Here is a 14,303-nt window from a genome sequence, read left to right on the forward strand (position 1 = left end):
CTTTATTTGAAATAGCAGAAGACTGAAAACAACTCATGCATCCTGGGGTTTGAGATGGTTGAAGCCATAACAGCATACTGCAAAATTTATTGGTCACTTCTGTCTTTTAAGAACAAAAAAGAAATAAAGGAAAACCTGTTGTAGTAAGAAGAAAGCAGACTGTGAAGGTGTAGTCTGTTAACAATTAGATCACAAACCTGCTTTCCCCAGTTACATAATCACCTGGGAATGGGGAAGAAAAAGATAATTTAAGTTTTTGTTTTGTTAATGTACATATTAAAAAGAAAGGGATCAACTGTGGAAAGGAAGTGACTTCTATGAACTGGGGCACCAGAAAGATAATTGATTACATTATAACAAAATGTTGTGGTAAAACAAAATACTCCAATATAATCAAAAGTAAATGCACACATGAAATATATAAACTTCATATAACTGAAATCAATGATGTTGTGGTGAGGTGATTTTTTTTTCACTGCAGAATTTCACTCACTGCCAGGGTTTCTGAGCCTTTTTTGGATCAGGGACCCTGATGGCAGTCTGAGGAATCCTATGGACCCCTTCTCAGGGCAATAATGATTCTGAATGCATAAAATAAAATACAGAGGATTACAAAGCAAACTAAGTGAAATGAAATGCAATGCAATTATCAAAAATCTTAAAATATTGACCCCAGGGTTAGGAATCCCTGATCAATATAGATTATAACCTATTTCTAACTTCATGTTAGAGAGTTGCCTGTTGAATAGTGATTAAGGTGCTTGTCTGGGCTTATTACCCAGCTAGCAGGACACAAAGAAAACTCCCCCAAGTCACAAAAGGCAAATGATTGAAGAACAATTTTCAAAAGAAACACAAACTGCTAAGAATCTCTCTCTCTCTCTTTTTTTTTAAGGTTTTTGCAAGGCAGATGGGGTTAAGTGGCTTGCCCAAGGCCACACAGCTAGGTCATTATTAAGTGTCTGAGATCGGATTTGAACCCAGGTACTCCTGACTCCAAGGCCGGTGCTTTATCCACTGTGCCACTTAGCCACCTGCTAAGAATCTCTAAAAAAAATATTGTGCTTCGTTATCAATGAAAGAGATGCAGAATAAAACTCTAAGATATCACCTCAAAACATTCAAGTTGTACCCTACCTCTCCCTTCCTCCCCCTCCCTCCCAAAAAATAAAAATACCACAACTTAACTGTCAGAGTTAAGGAGAACTTAGCAGAGTCATTTGTACATGTGTTCAGTTTTCTCTGTCGGGGCAGCAAGTTAATAGAGATCAGGGCCTGCAGTTAGGAAGACTCAATCTTCCTGAGTTCAAATCAAGCCTAAGACAGTAACTGTATGACCCTGGACAAGTCAATTAACCCTCTTGAATCTGCCCCAAATTTTAACATGGCCTATTTCGGCCCAATCTGTGGGAGAACTTTCTAAATTAGCACTTATTGGACTGGCTACAGTCAGAAACACGGTAACTTGACTTAGTGATGTCATTTTGATCCTGTTTGATAATGAAGGACAACAACCAACCAACTTCTTTGTAGTCCAGCCTGACAATACACAGTATACTACAAAAATAATCATTTGCTTAGAACCAATTATTTTATTTTGGGAGACACATTCTGATAGCTACCAAAAACAAAAATAGCAAGTTGTCCAAGGATTTTTAAGCAGCATTGCAGTTAGCTATAAAAACTGTGCTGCAACCTAACTGTATAAGAATAAGGAAATGGCCAAACAAATATGATGGATTTAAGCCATTTGAGTCAGAAGACTTCCTTCCAATCTGACCCCTGACACCTGACCCTGAACAAGTCATTTACCCTTTAAGGCCCTAAATTACAAAATTGTACCAATCTGCATTGATGGAAGGAGTTCCCACACTGTAAGTTCGATATATGGAAAATATAACAAATCTGGACCGAAGAAGAAAAATGTAATGGAGTACCAGCATGCCATTAAGGATCTGGAAAGACCTTACTCAGTCGTGCAGAACCAGATACATAAAACACCCACGAACTGACCAACAAATAGGAAATGGGTTAGGAAGGAATGGACAAAGAAAAAATTCTGATGGAATCTAGCATTGATATTAATAAGTTAATGGTGAGTTTTACAACTTGTACCAATCACTGTAAGATCAAAGCAAAATAATAAGCCCAATCCATACACACCCCTTCCAGTATGGCCCTGTCCCTCTGCACACATGCACATCATGCCCCATCTAGAAGAGCCATGGGAATCCCCTAGGCAGCCCCCCAACCTACCCACAGGACCTCCCAGGATGTCCCTTGCATGTCTGGTGCATTCTCTATCCTCACAGATGCTGCTTTCCCCTCCAGTAGCTCCCAGATCAATACCTTCTTCACCACCCCAACTGTGAGGTTTCTCTCCCTGCCCAAAATTCATCATACCTATCTGTGTAGTTCTAGATATGTATCTGTGTTTCCCTATTTTGTGTATTTGTATACTCAGTGCTTGTGGCAGGACCTGGTACACATCAGATGCTTAATGAGGGCTTGGGGATCATTTGATAATTAACAGAATTATTTTTAAAAATGAGGTAATAAGTAAACAGTCAAGGGAGGTACAGACAGCTAATGGCTGGGAATAGGGTGACCTCCAAAGTCAACAGAAGAAAGAGATTCCTCCTCTACTGAGGGAACCTCTCTTAGACTGGAGGGGCAGGAAATTCAATTCAATCACAAGCATTTCTTAAGTCTCACCATTTTCCAGGAATTCAGTTCATGGCTGGGACATTCATTCAGAAAATGAGGCAGTTCCAAAGGGGACATGGTACAAAGAAACCAGGGGCTCCCTGATCAGGAAATTAAAAACAAACATGGGTTGAAAGGGAAGCAGGAGAAGAATCTAAAAAGTCCTCTAGCCAGTCCAAGAAGGCAAGGGTGAGGAGGAAGGGCATCCCAAGCCCTGAAAAGGTATGAAAAGAGTCCAGGTTATCTGAAACAGATGGCTGAGCCTAAGATCAAGGAATGGGGAATGGGCCTGGAAAGGATAAAGTCCTTCTGTAAAGGGCTTTCCATGCTCAACAGAGGGACATGTCCTGTCCCCTAGAAGACTCAGGGAGTCACACAAGGAACATGATGTGATCAGGTCTGTCCTGGAGGTCCTATATGTAGAGAAATGGTAGGCCAGGGGGTAGTTGAGAGGCAGTGAGGCTCTAGTCTGGTCTAGAGGAGCTTTGAACAGAATTCCCTGCCCAATGGTTAAAAGTACTGCCCCCAGAAGGACCAGCTGGGCTGTTATCTCTAAGGGCTAACCTCCCTGGCTTTCCCCTCACTCACCTGGAGAGCTGGAACCTCTCCCTCAGGTACCCAAGGACTCTCACTTGTTCCAAATGGTAGATCACATCTGGTTTGGAGACTGCAAGTCCTGCTCATTGGAAATGGGAAAGTGTTGGCTTCAGACAGATATCCCAACAAACATCCCTCTCCCTTCTCTTTTTGTTTTTATTTTTTTAAGTTTTTGCAGGACAGTGGGGTTAAGTGATTTGCCCAAGGTCACACAGCTAGATAATTATTAAGTGTCTGAGGTCGGACTTGAACTCAGGTTCTCCTGATTCCAGGGCTGGTGCTCTATCCACTGCGCCACCTAGCTGCCTCTTCCCTTTTCTTTTTGGGACAATCTGATACACTATGAGTGCTGGCTTCAAAGAGACACCCCAACCAACATCCCTCTCTCTTCTATTTTTGGGGACAGACACTAGAAAGACCCAATGGGCCCTGAAGGACACAGAATTGTGTTCTTAGTAAGTAGGAAGAAATGGATCATAGGGTCAATTTGAGTCAAGATAGAAAATTTGTTCACATGACCAGGGAATGGGAAGGTTTCACATCTGCAGGCATCAACCCTGGGACGTTGAGGAAGAATCTTTGACTTAAGGAAACAAAGACTGCAGGAGGTCCCATCTGTGGGATAACAGAACTAACAGCCCACTGTCAGCTGCACAAATCCTTTCACTGGGTTCATGGAGTATCTATAAGCACACTCACAAGAGGCAGACAGGGTGTTGTCCATACTTCTGGGGAAGGGGTAAAGGGGGGGAGGGGGATTCTTGAGTTTGGGAGAGTTTTGAGATTCAGAAAGGTGATTGAGTGTCTGCACAAAGTTAGGTCCTAATATGCTGAATCCCTAGGAGTGGGGGCCACCAATGCCTATAGAAGGGCAAACTAGCCCAGGTCAGAAAAACAGGGCAGGTTACATATTTCAGCATTAAGAACTGGACCTATGGGGCAGCTAGTACTCCCAATGACCCATAACATAGTTAAGAAAGAAATCAACCTCTTTGAAAGGGCAGAATCTGAGACCCAGGGAAGTTGCCTTACCCAGGTAGATCAGGTTCCTGTAGTTCTCCAGCTTCACGTCCTTATACAGCTCCTTCTGGGAAGGGCACAGGTGCCCCCACTCCTCCTGGGTGAAGACCACAGCCATGTCTCTGAATGATGTGGATACCTGAAAGAACAGATACATTTGTAGGGACCACCCGAGAACTAGGTGGCCAATGGCCCTGGGAGGAAAGACAAAGTCTGGAGGAAACATAGGGAATGCAGCTCACAAGTTTCAGCATGTTCAGAGAAAGTCCACTTTATGCCTAAGAGTGGATTAGATTTAGAAGCAAGTCATAAAGAGAAGAAAATGTGGAACAAAATTGAACAACCAAAAGAAAATTTAAGAGATCAGATATCAAAAACAACTGGCCCAAAAAACAGGTCAAGGAGAGAGAGCTAGAATCAATGGACTTCTTGAAAACAATAATGGGGGGAAATCCTGGAAGGACAAGAAATCCTGACATTCAAATTTGGGGATGATCCAGTCAATTTCTGACCACAACCTGGAACATAAATAAATATTCATGGTCACAGTATTATAGAGGGAAGTGCAGGAGGGGCCTCTGGGCCTAAATGATAATCTGTGAAACACGTCCCACGAGAGCTGCTTCTTCTACCCAAAGACCTTCAGGAAAACAAGAGGAATAAGCAGCTTGAGTCTGAGCAGCTTGCTCTGGCTGCTGGGAGGTCTTCTCTAGATCAAGATTAAAACTCCCACTCTGTTGCCTCTTCCTCCTTGTTCTATCAACAGGACCAAATCTAATCCTTTCTCCTTGATCATCTTCCAAATGCTTGCAAAAAGCTGACCTTGTGATTTAGACATGTCTTTCTTTTCTGCATACAGTGTATTTAGTCACTGTTTTAGGATGGGGTGGGGAGTCAATTTATTCCAAGAGGTGGTAGTCACTGTCGGAATCTGGGAGCTCCACAGTGAGACCCAAGACAATGACCATACTGAAAAGAGCCAGAGGTTTGGGGAGAGCTGGTTCTGGTCCTAAAGAGCTGGAGAGATGAGTAAACCAAAACCAGTATCAAAAATTATTGATATCTGGAGAGTTCCATAAGGAGGAGTAACCACAGCATAACAACCACAACTCAAAGGAAAATAATATGGATTTTCTGAAAAGATTTCTGCTGCTGCCCTGCAGTTATTCAGTCCTGTTCATTTTCTTGGTAGAGATGCTGCAGTGGTTTGCCATTTCCTTTTCCAGCTCACTTTACAAATGAGGAAACTGAAGCAAATAGGATGAAGTGACTTGTCCAGAATCACAGATTTGAACTCAGGACAGTAAGTTTTCCTGACTGCAGTCCTAGCACTCTATATACTTCTCTACCTAGTTGCCTCTGAAAGCATTATATGAAGCAAAAGACAAAAAATGAAATATAAGATTTGGAGGAGAGAAATAGAAAGAAAATACATTAAAATAGAAAGTGGTAAACTTTATATTCAAAGTGAGAGATTCCTAGAAAATGAGAACAGACCCAATAAATCAATGATTCCAAGAGTCAAAAAGAAATTGAGGAACAAAATTGAAAGACTGAACAACCCCAAAGAAAATTTAAGAGATCAGATATGAAAAACAACTGACCCCAAAAATGGGTCAAGGAGAGATTAACTAGAATCAATGGACTTCCTGAAAACAAGAAGGGGGGAAAAACCTGGAAGGATACTTTATTTCAAGAAATTCTAACTTTAATCATAAAAAAGGGAAAAAAGGCCCACATGTACAAAAATATTTATAGCAGCTTTTTGTCAGCGAAGAATTGGAAATCAAGGGGATGTCCATCAATTGGGGAATGGCTGAACAAGCTATGATCTATGAATGTAATAGAATACTATTGTACTATAAGAAATTATGAATAGGATAGTTTCAGAGAAACCTAGGACGACTTCTATGAACTGACACTGAATGAAGTGAGCAGAACCAGGAGAATATTGTATGTTGTATCAGTAACATCATGTGATGATCAGCTATGAAAGACTTAAGAGTTCTTTCTCAGCAATACTATGATCCCAGATAATCCAAAAGATTTATGATAGAAAATGCCCCATTTACATCCAAAGAAAGAACTATGATGTCTGAATGCAGAGCAAAGCAGACTATTTTCACTTCTGTGGATTGTTTTTTTTTCCTGGAGGTTTTGCCCTTTTGTTATGATTCTTCTTTCACAACATGACTAATGTGGAAATGTGTTTAACATGATTCTACAAGAATAACATATCAAATTGCTTGCTATCTTGAGGAGGGGACAGGGAAGGGAAGGAGGAGGAGAAATTTGGAAGTCAAAATCTTATAAATGTGAATGTTGAAAGATTAGAATGAATTTATGTTTAGCTTAACTACACATGTAGAGCCTATATTAGACTGCCTTCTGTTGCGGGGGGCGGGGAGGAAAGGAAAAAATTGTAAAACTCAAAAACTTGCCAAAAAATTGATTGGTAGAAACTACCATGTATGTAATTGGAAAACAAATAAAATATGTATATAATGGGGGGGAGAAGAAAAAAAATGGTGAAAACTATTATTGCATGTTGTTGGAAAAGGAAATAATTTTTTTTAAAAAGTGAATGTTGAAAATTATCTTTACATGTAATTATTGGAAACAAATAAAACACTAACTGTAAACAACCCAGATCTAACAGAACCAGAAGCCAGAGTGAAGACAGGAAGAATCAACCTGTTGTTTTCTGGAATAAACTCTAAGAGTTCAAAAAGCATAGTCAAAATATAAAGTTTTGAATGGGGGACAAGAAATAGGGGATGAAGCGGCAAGAGTGACGTAAAAAAAAAGATCAAGAATCTGGGACACAGACATTAAATGCATGATGCCAACTATATAATTTTTAAAATTTTTTTTTTATTTTATTTAAGGCAACAGGGTTAAGTGACTTGCCCAAGGTCACACAGCTAGGCAATTATTAAGTGGCTGAGATCAGCTCTGAACTCTGGTCCTCCTGACTCCAGGGCCATGCTCTATCTACTACCTAGCTGCCTCCTACAATAAACTCTTCATGTTTGCTGACTGACAGAGAGAAGGCCTTCAGAAGTAACAGTCAGATACCAAGAGACAGCAACATTTCACAAACAGAGTTCCAGTTACTCCTGATTTCCTCTGCTTTATAGTAGGAGAAGAGACCAGGGGCTGAGAGAAGTCTCTGGCTTCTTCTCTCCTTGAAGTCCGGAACGCTATGAAGTGAGGAACATCGCCCCTCTGACACTCACATTTCTTCAACTAGAAAATGGAGTCAGTATTTTTTTTTCAATTGCCAACAGGCTTCAGCAAGTCAGATTTCGAATCTTTAGTCCAGGACAGAGGGTGGGTAAGAATCCCTTGGCAGAGGATGGAGAGGGCAAGGCAAGGAACCCCTAGGAAAGCAGCACAGTGTAGAGGAAAGGGTTGCAGGTACTGGCTCAGCTGCTTATGACTTGTGTTACCCTGGATGAGTCCCTTCCCCTTCCTAGGCCTCAGTTTTTCCCCTCTGGAAAGAGAGGGGACTGGACACAAGTTCCCTAAGGCACCACCTCAAAATACATTTCTAACTGGAGATCGAAGGTATTGATTTCAGAAAAAAAACAAAACACAACTTCCTCTTACCCAGCGAGCCGCAGGTGGCAGGACAAGGGCCATGGCTTTGTTCAATGCTTTCACCTTTGGGGACTTGAGAATGCTCAGCTGTCAGCCCTGGGAAGGAAAAGCAGACATTAGAGGAACTGACCCTGCCATGTTTAGATCCTTACACCTTCCTAGTCAGAGAAAGATTTGGGGGAGGGGTCCTTCCATCCCATTCCACAACCATAAATGGAGCCTTACTACTGCTCATAATATGAGCCCCACTCCAAAAGTAAGCCCCTGTTAAGACTGTCAGCCAGATTGATGCATTTAGTACATCCACTGCAACATACAACAGATGTATTGAATTATGAAATAATATGAATATATAAATATAATATTGACAATAATATTTAAAATAAATAATATAAATTTGATGCCTTCGGAGGAGAGGTAAACGCCTATGCAAACAGATGAACTTGAAACTTATTGTGGAATGACCAATCAGTGTATGGATACAAGACAAGAATAATATGAGCACTTGATTATATTTAGATGGAAAGAAAGCCCTATGTCTAATCATCATTTATGTTCTTGAAACCAAAAAAGCCTGGTGCACACGGTTATAAGTGGATGGATTTAAGGCTGCTCCTTTTTTTTAAGAGATGGCCCAAGAGGTCTGCATGTCTAGGAATCAGCCACTAGAATGACTGCCTAGCTCCAGACTCTTGACATTGCATAAACAAGCCATTCAAGAACCATATGTGCATGGAATTTAATGACTCCATTAAAAAATAGAATGGAGAGAAATCAGCAAGGAAACTTTGTGAAGCCAAGACTGCAAGAGGTGGTGACTTGGGTGAAGAATTCATGGGATAAAATCACTGACAGCTGTGTTGCCAATGCACGCTACCAGCAGACCACAGGGATAAGTGCTCATTGAAGGACAGTTCTATTGCTAGACATGAGAGGTTAGAGCCAATGGTTCTATAGGAAATGAAGTAGCAAGAAATTCAGGACGAAGGGCAGCTAGGTGGTGCAGTGGATAGAGCACCGGCCCTGGAGTCAGGAGTACCTGAGCTCAATTCCGTCCTCAGACACTTCATAATTACCTAACTGTGTGGCCTTGGGCAAGTCACTTAACCCCATTGCCTTGCAAAAAAACTCCCCCAAAAAAGAAAAAGAAATTTAGGATGGAATCTGGGGTTTGGAGAATTATGATGATGTTCCAGAAGATGGTAACATGAATTTGAGTAAGTGTAGATTTTTGTACCTGAATAATGAATGTAGATTGTCATATATGAAAAAAAAATAAGGCATCCCTTGAAAATAAGCCCTAATGCATCTTTTGGAGCAAAAATTAATATAAGAAATATGGCCAAATCAAGATGACATGTTACAGTCCACTGAAGAATAGAATCAGAAACAGAGCAGTTCCCAACCTCCTAGAGCAAATACTATATGTTCAGACAGGAAGATGTTTAGAAAATGAAGAAAGTGCCAGAATCTGGAGGGAGGAGCACAGATTTCATGGGCGATTTGGTGGTGGAGAAGATGAGGTCTGAAGGATGGCAAGGACCACCAGGGCAGAGGGAGGTGGGCAACGAAAGCCTTCCAGGCATAGGAACGAGGAGAGACACAACATAAAGACCTACAGGGAGGACATGCAAAGTCAAGGCCAGAAACATCTTCTGCTTCAGTCTGGCTGGGATATAGAGTGAGGAGCGGCATGGGACGTGAATGTGGAAAGGAAGATGAGGGCCAGATGGGGGCCCATCAATGTCCAAAGGAGGAGTCGTCTACATTTCGTCCTAGAGGCCAGAGTCCACTGAGCACGTGAGCAGGTGACCGCCGGCTCCCACTTTGGCCTTCGGGAGATGGCTCTGGCTGCTCCGGAGGGTGGATGTGAGGAGGAACAAGGGCTCCTAATGCTTAGATGAGTTTGTCATTTGTTCTAGAATCCCTCGGGCATTTAAAGAAGCCCAGGGCCCAGTTCTCAGAATTGTAATGAAACAGAGAGGGTCACAAAGAAAGCCAGTCACTGCAATCCCCGCTCATGTACCCCCAAACACAAGAGCTTCAAGATCTCTTGTGAGGAACCTCTGGTTAGGGGCGGCTAGGTGGCACAGTGGAGAGAGTCAGTACGTGGGTTCAAATCCGGCTCAGCCCCTTAATAATGACCTAGCTGTGTGGCCTTGGGCAAGTCACTTAAGCCCATCTGCCTTGCAAATACCTAAAAAAAAAAGAAAAAAGAGCCTCTGGGATATAAGGAATGAGGAAGACAATGAGGCAGACGCGGAAGAAGGGAGAGAAGGAAGGAGAAAGACCCCCTTTAGGGGCCCAGGAGGCGCCGGAGGGCCTTCCCAGGAGGGACAAGCTGGGCCACAGGCCCCGAACTGGCCTCCGGCCTCCCCCGGGAAAACGCCCCTCCCCCACTCTCTCCTCCAGCCTCGGGGGCGGGGCTCCAACTGGCGCATGCTCACTGCCTAGCCCGCCCCCCCGGCCACGTGGAGCGCCTGCTGCCCCTCCCCCTCCGCACGGGCCACTTTCCCCTTTAGGCGAGTAGGGGGCGTGGTCGCGGTCGCGGAGCAGTGTGGGTGGATTAGACTGCAGCCCGGCCCCCAGGCCAGGGCCCGAGAGGACACGCATGCGCAAGAGTGAAAGGGCCCCACGGCGGGGGAGCAAATCCGGACTCGAGAGAGAGAGGACTCGGGAGGGAGGAGCATCGGGGAGAGAGGGAGGTCCCAAGAGGAGAAAAATCAAAGCAAGGACTGCCCTGATTGGGTCCCAGATCTAGTCCCGCCCCTGCGCTGTCAAATGGCTGCTCCAGTTGGCGGAGAGAGCCGGCGGACAAGCAGGAGAGGAAGTGCGCAGGTGCGGAAATGCGCAGGGGCTGAAGTGCGCAGGCGCAGCGGGTCGGCCTGTCCCGCTCTTTCCCACCCCGAGCTCATGAGTGAGGGCGAGAGCCGCGGCGTCCGCAGCCCTGCCCCCGCCTGGCCCTACTTCGGTTCCCGGAGGGGCCTCTCCTGGTCCGGGCCCGCACTTAAACGAAGCGCCGGAGAAATCAGGGCGACCACGAGCCGCTGAAGACAGCCGGAAGCGCGACGTCACAGAACACAGCCCGAAGGGCGCATGCTCCCCAGACCAGGCTGCCCACTTAAGGAGCCCTCACCTTGCCAACCTAATGGCCGTGCCAGTTTGGCGCCCCCAGGCCCTCGTTCCAGCGCTTCCCCTGGTCCGCCTCCCGGAGGCCTTCCCCCATCCCCGCGTTTGATGGTTCTCCATGCGATGGAGTGGCGAGCCCTAGGAGGATGGCTGCCCAAGACAGAGCCCACCTCCTGGCGCCACCTGGATGGCAGCGACCTCTGACCCCTGGGCTCCGTGCCCCGACCCCTCCCCACTGCCCAGGAGTCCCAGGTCGGCTCGGTGCGGACCCTAATCACGTCTAATTACAGAAGAAGGAGGCTATTACCTGGTGGGAGTGGGGATGCCTTCAGGACAGTGGAAATCTGTGCAAAGAAGGGAGTGGATGGAAGAATGCTCCCCGCCCCCACTCGCCACTGTTCTGAGGGGGAAGAGGGAGAGCGGCTAAGGGAGGTTTTAGTCAGGGGAATTCAATCCTGACCCTATGGTGTGGACAAGAGGCATATAAAAAAGAAAGGACAAGAACTTGCGTTTGGGGTAAAGGATAAGGGAAGAGCCATACTGTATGTGCTTAGTTCATGCCTTTATTCTTAAAGGGCCGGAAATAGAGGGAAAGATAAAAGAATATGCGGGAAGGGGATGAACAATAAAAGAGCATAACTGTAAATGTAAATGGGATAAATTCACCAATAAAAAGGAAAAGGTGTCAATGATTAAAAAGTAGACAAGATGTGAAAAAGCACTTGAAACATCAAGATTCACACAAAGTGATAAAAAACTTAGTCTGCTTTTGTTTTGCTTCAGAAAACTTTTAAAAAATAGAAATAAGTATCAGTATAAATCAATCAGACAAGACAAGCAAAAAGCATTAAAAGATTAACAAGTTAGGGTGGCTAGCCCAAGACACTTAATAATTGCCTAGCTGTGTGGCCTTGGGCCATTTAACCACCATTGCCTTGCAAAAAAAAAAAAAAACCCTAAAAAAAAGAAAAAAAGATTAACAGGGAAAATAAATTTTGCTCAAAGGCACAATAATGAACTTGATGTCATAGGAACAAATGAGTTAAGGACCTAAACTGAATTTTAGAAAAGTTAGTATAATGGACCTCTAATGATTATTGAATGGAAATAGAAAATAATTCATGAATTTCTCAGAGGCACATGATAGCTTTTCAAAAACTGACAATGTATTAGGGCATTAAAAAAACATCTCGGGGTGGCTAGGTTGTGCAGTGGATAGAGCACTGGCCCTGGAGTCAGGAGTACTTGAGTTCAAATCCGGCCTCAGACACATAATAATTACCTAGCTGTGTGGCCTTGGGCAAGCCACTTAACCCCATTGTCTTGCAAAAACTAAAAAAAAAAAAAAACCAAAAAAACCATCTCAAGTAAGTGCAGAAAAACAATATTAAACATGTCTTATAAATATCAGTGAAATAAAATTATATTCAGTAAAATGCTATTAAAGACAAGACTCAATATTAAGAATTAAATATCAGGGGTGGCTAGATGGCACAGTGGATAAAGCACTGGCCCTGGAGTCAGGAGTATCTGGGTTCAAATCCAGTCTCAGACACCTACTAGCTATGTGACCCTGGGCAAGTCACCTTCATCCTCTGTAAAATGAGCAGGAGAAGGAAATGGTAAATCACTCCAATGTCTCTATCAAATAAACCCTAAAGAGTCGGACATGACTGAACAACAACTTTGTTTACTCGTCATGAAATCCTGCTCATACTCCATCCCAGAAAGTCACCCATTCTAAGTAGAAAAAAAGGAACAGAACCCAGTTCCTTTTAAGTAACTCACAAATATATCAAGAAAAGCTTGCTATTATATACATTGTTCCATATCCAAAACATCTACCTCTGTAAAGAGGTTGGAGGAGATGCCCTCTGATGTTTCCTCCTTGGGACCAAATTTGACCAGAAAAATTGGGCAGGGATTCCTTTTGTTTTGTTTTTTCAGTGGTATTGCCATTGTCATTGTGAACTTTGTTTTCCAGTTCTGCTTCTTCACTTTCCATAATTTTACTTATCACAAATTGTCTTTCCCTGGAAATAAGGACAGTAAATCTTTAAGAAGAGCTGCTATATAAATAAGATTTAATCTGTTCTCTTTTAGAAGATAAATTGCTGGTCCATTAATTAGGTCTGAAGCTACATGGAAGGAAGCACAAAAAATTACCTTATCCAGAAAAAAAAGTTAGGTGGTCCTCCGGAAAGACTCACAGTACTACCAGTAAAATTTTGTGAAAGGAAAAGAAATTGGTTAGTTATGGTCCTTTCTGCTTGAAAAGGACAAAAAGAACATCACGATGTTTCAGTCAAGGTACAGTGTGTCTGACTGGCAGATGGGAATCAATATGAACTTGGAAGGCTCTGCCACAGGTCAGCCACAAATAGTTCATTTGTAATGGAGATGTCTTTAAATTTGTGCATCTCACATTTCTCTTGATCCACTGCAATTCTGTTTTGCTTATAGAGAACAATGTCTTCTTTGAAGTGCCCAGTGGGCTTGCCATGCTGGGCACTCCTGTCTCACAGTCAATTCACAAGTTCTTCACAGATACCCTGAATGTGTCTTGTATCACTTCTGATCTCTGTGTGAGTGCTTGCCTTGTGTGGGTTCTTTGTAAAAATCTTTTAGGCTAGGGCAGCTAGGTGGTGCAATGGATAGAGCACCAGCCCTGGAGTCAGGAGTACCTGAGTTCAAATCTGGTCTCAGCCACTTAATAATTACCTAGCTGTGGCCTTGGGCAAGCCACTTAACCCCATTTGCTTTTGCAAAAACCTAAAAAAAATCTTTTAGGCTAACGCATGTTTATATTTGAGCAGAGTGGTCAGACCATTGGAATTTCACTCTGTGGGAGAGTCACAATGCTTGGCAGTTTAGCTTGAGAAAGCATCTCAGTATCTGGTACCTTATTTTGCCAGGTGATCTTCAGAATCTTTCTAAAAGTGATTCTATTTCCTGTCATGGAACTGGTAGACTGTGCAGGTTTCACAGGCAAATAACAATGAGGTCTGCACGACAATTCTATAGACTTTCAGTTCGGTAGGCATCCTAATACCTCAGCTTTCCTACATTTTCTTCAGAGCCTTCAGAACATTGGACCAGGTCTGGGAATGTGTGTATTAACCTCATTTATGTGACCATTCCTGAAAAGTATACTGCCACAACAAGTAAACATCCCTAGCATTCAAAATTTCTCCATTTACTGTAACTGATGGTTCCACATATGGATGACATAGTGCTAACAAGAATCT

At 43.3% G+C, this 14,303-nt stretch overlaps 1 protein-coding gene across 3 annotated transcripts in view; it reads right to left on the reverse strand.

Moving 5' to 3' along the window:
- Positions 1-14,303, reverse strand: part of LOC141502017 (KRAB domain-containing protein 5-like) — a 20,925-nt gene continuing 6,622 nt past the window's right edge. Inside the window, exons 1-5 of one of the 3 annotated variants that reach the window (XM_074206547.1) lie at positions 9,003-9,054; positions 7,936-8,022; positions 4,336-4,462; positions 3,295-3,382; positions 1-99 (exon numbers count right to left, since the gene is read on the reverse strand). In XM_074206547.1, coding sequence (XP_074062648.1) covers positions 87-99; positions 3,295-3,382; positions 4,336-4,462; positions 7,936-7,968 — 261 coding nt within the window. In that variant the 5' untranslated portion in view covers positions 7,969-8,022; positions 9,003-9,054 and the 3' untranslated portion in view covers positions 1-86. Of the gene's footprint in view, positions 104-3,294; positions 3,383-4,335; positions 4,463-7,935; positions 8,023-9,002; positions 9,055-14,303 lie in introns of those variants that run through there. The other 2 variants (XM_074206546.1, XM_074206548.1) reach the window with 2 other exon arrangements.

This window comes from Macrotis lagotis, chromosome X (assembly GCF_037893015.1).
Source record: "Macrotis lagotis isolate mMagLag1 chromosome X, bilby.v1.9.chrom.fasta, whole genome shotgun sequence".
In the NCBI taxonomy this organism is placed as follows: domain Eukaryota; kingdom Metazoa; phylum Chordata; class Mammalia; order Peramelemorphia; family Peramelidae; genus Macrotis; species Macrotis lagotis.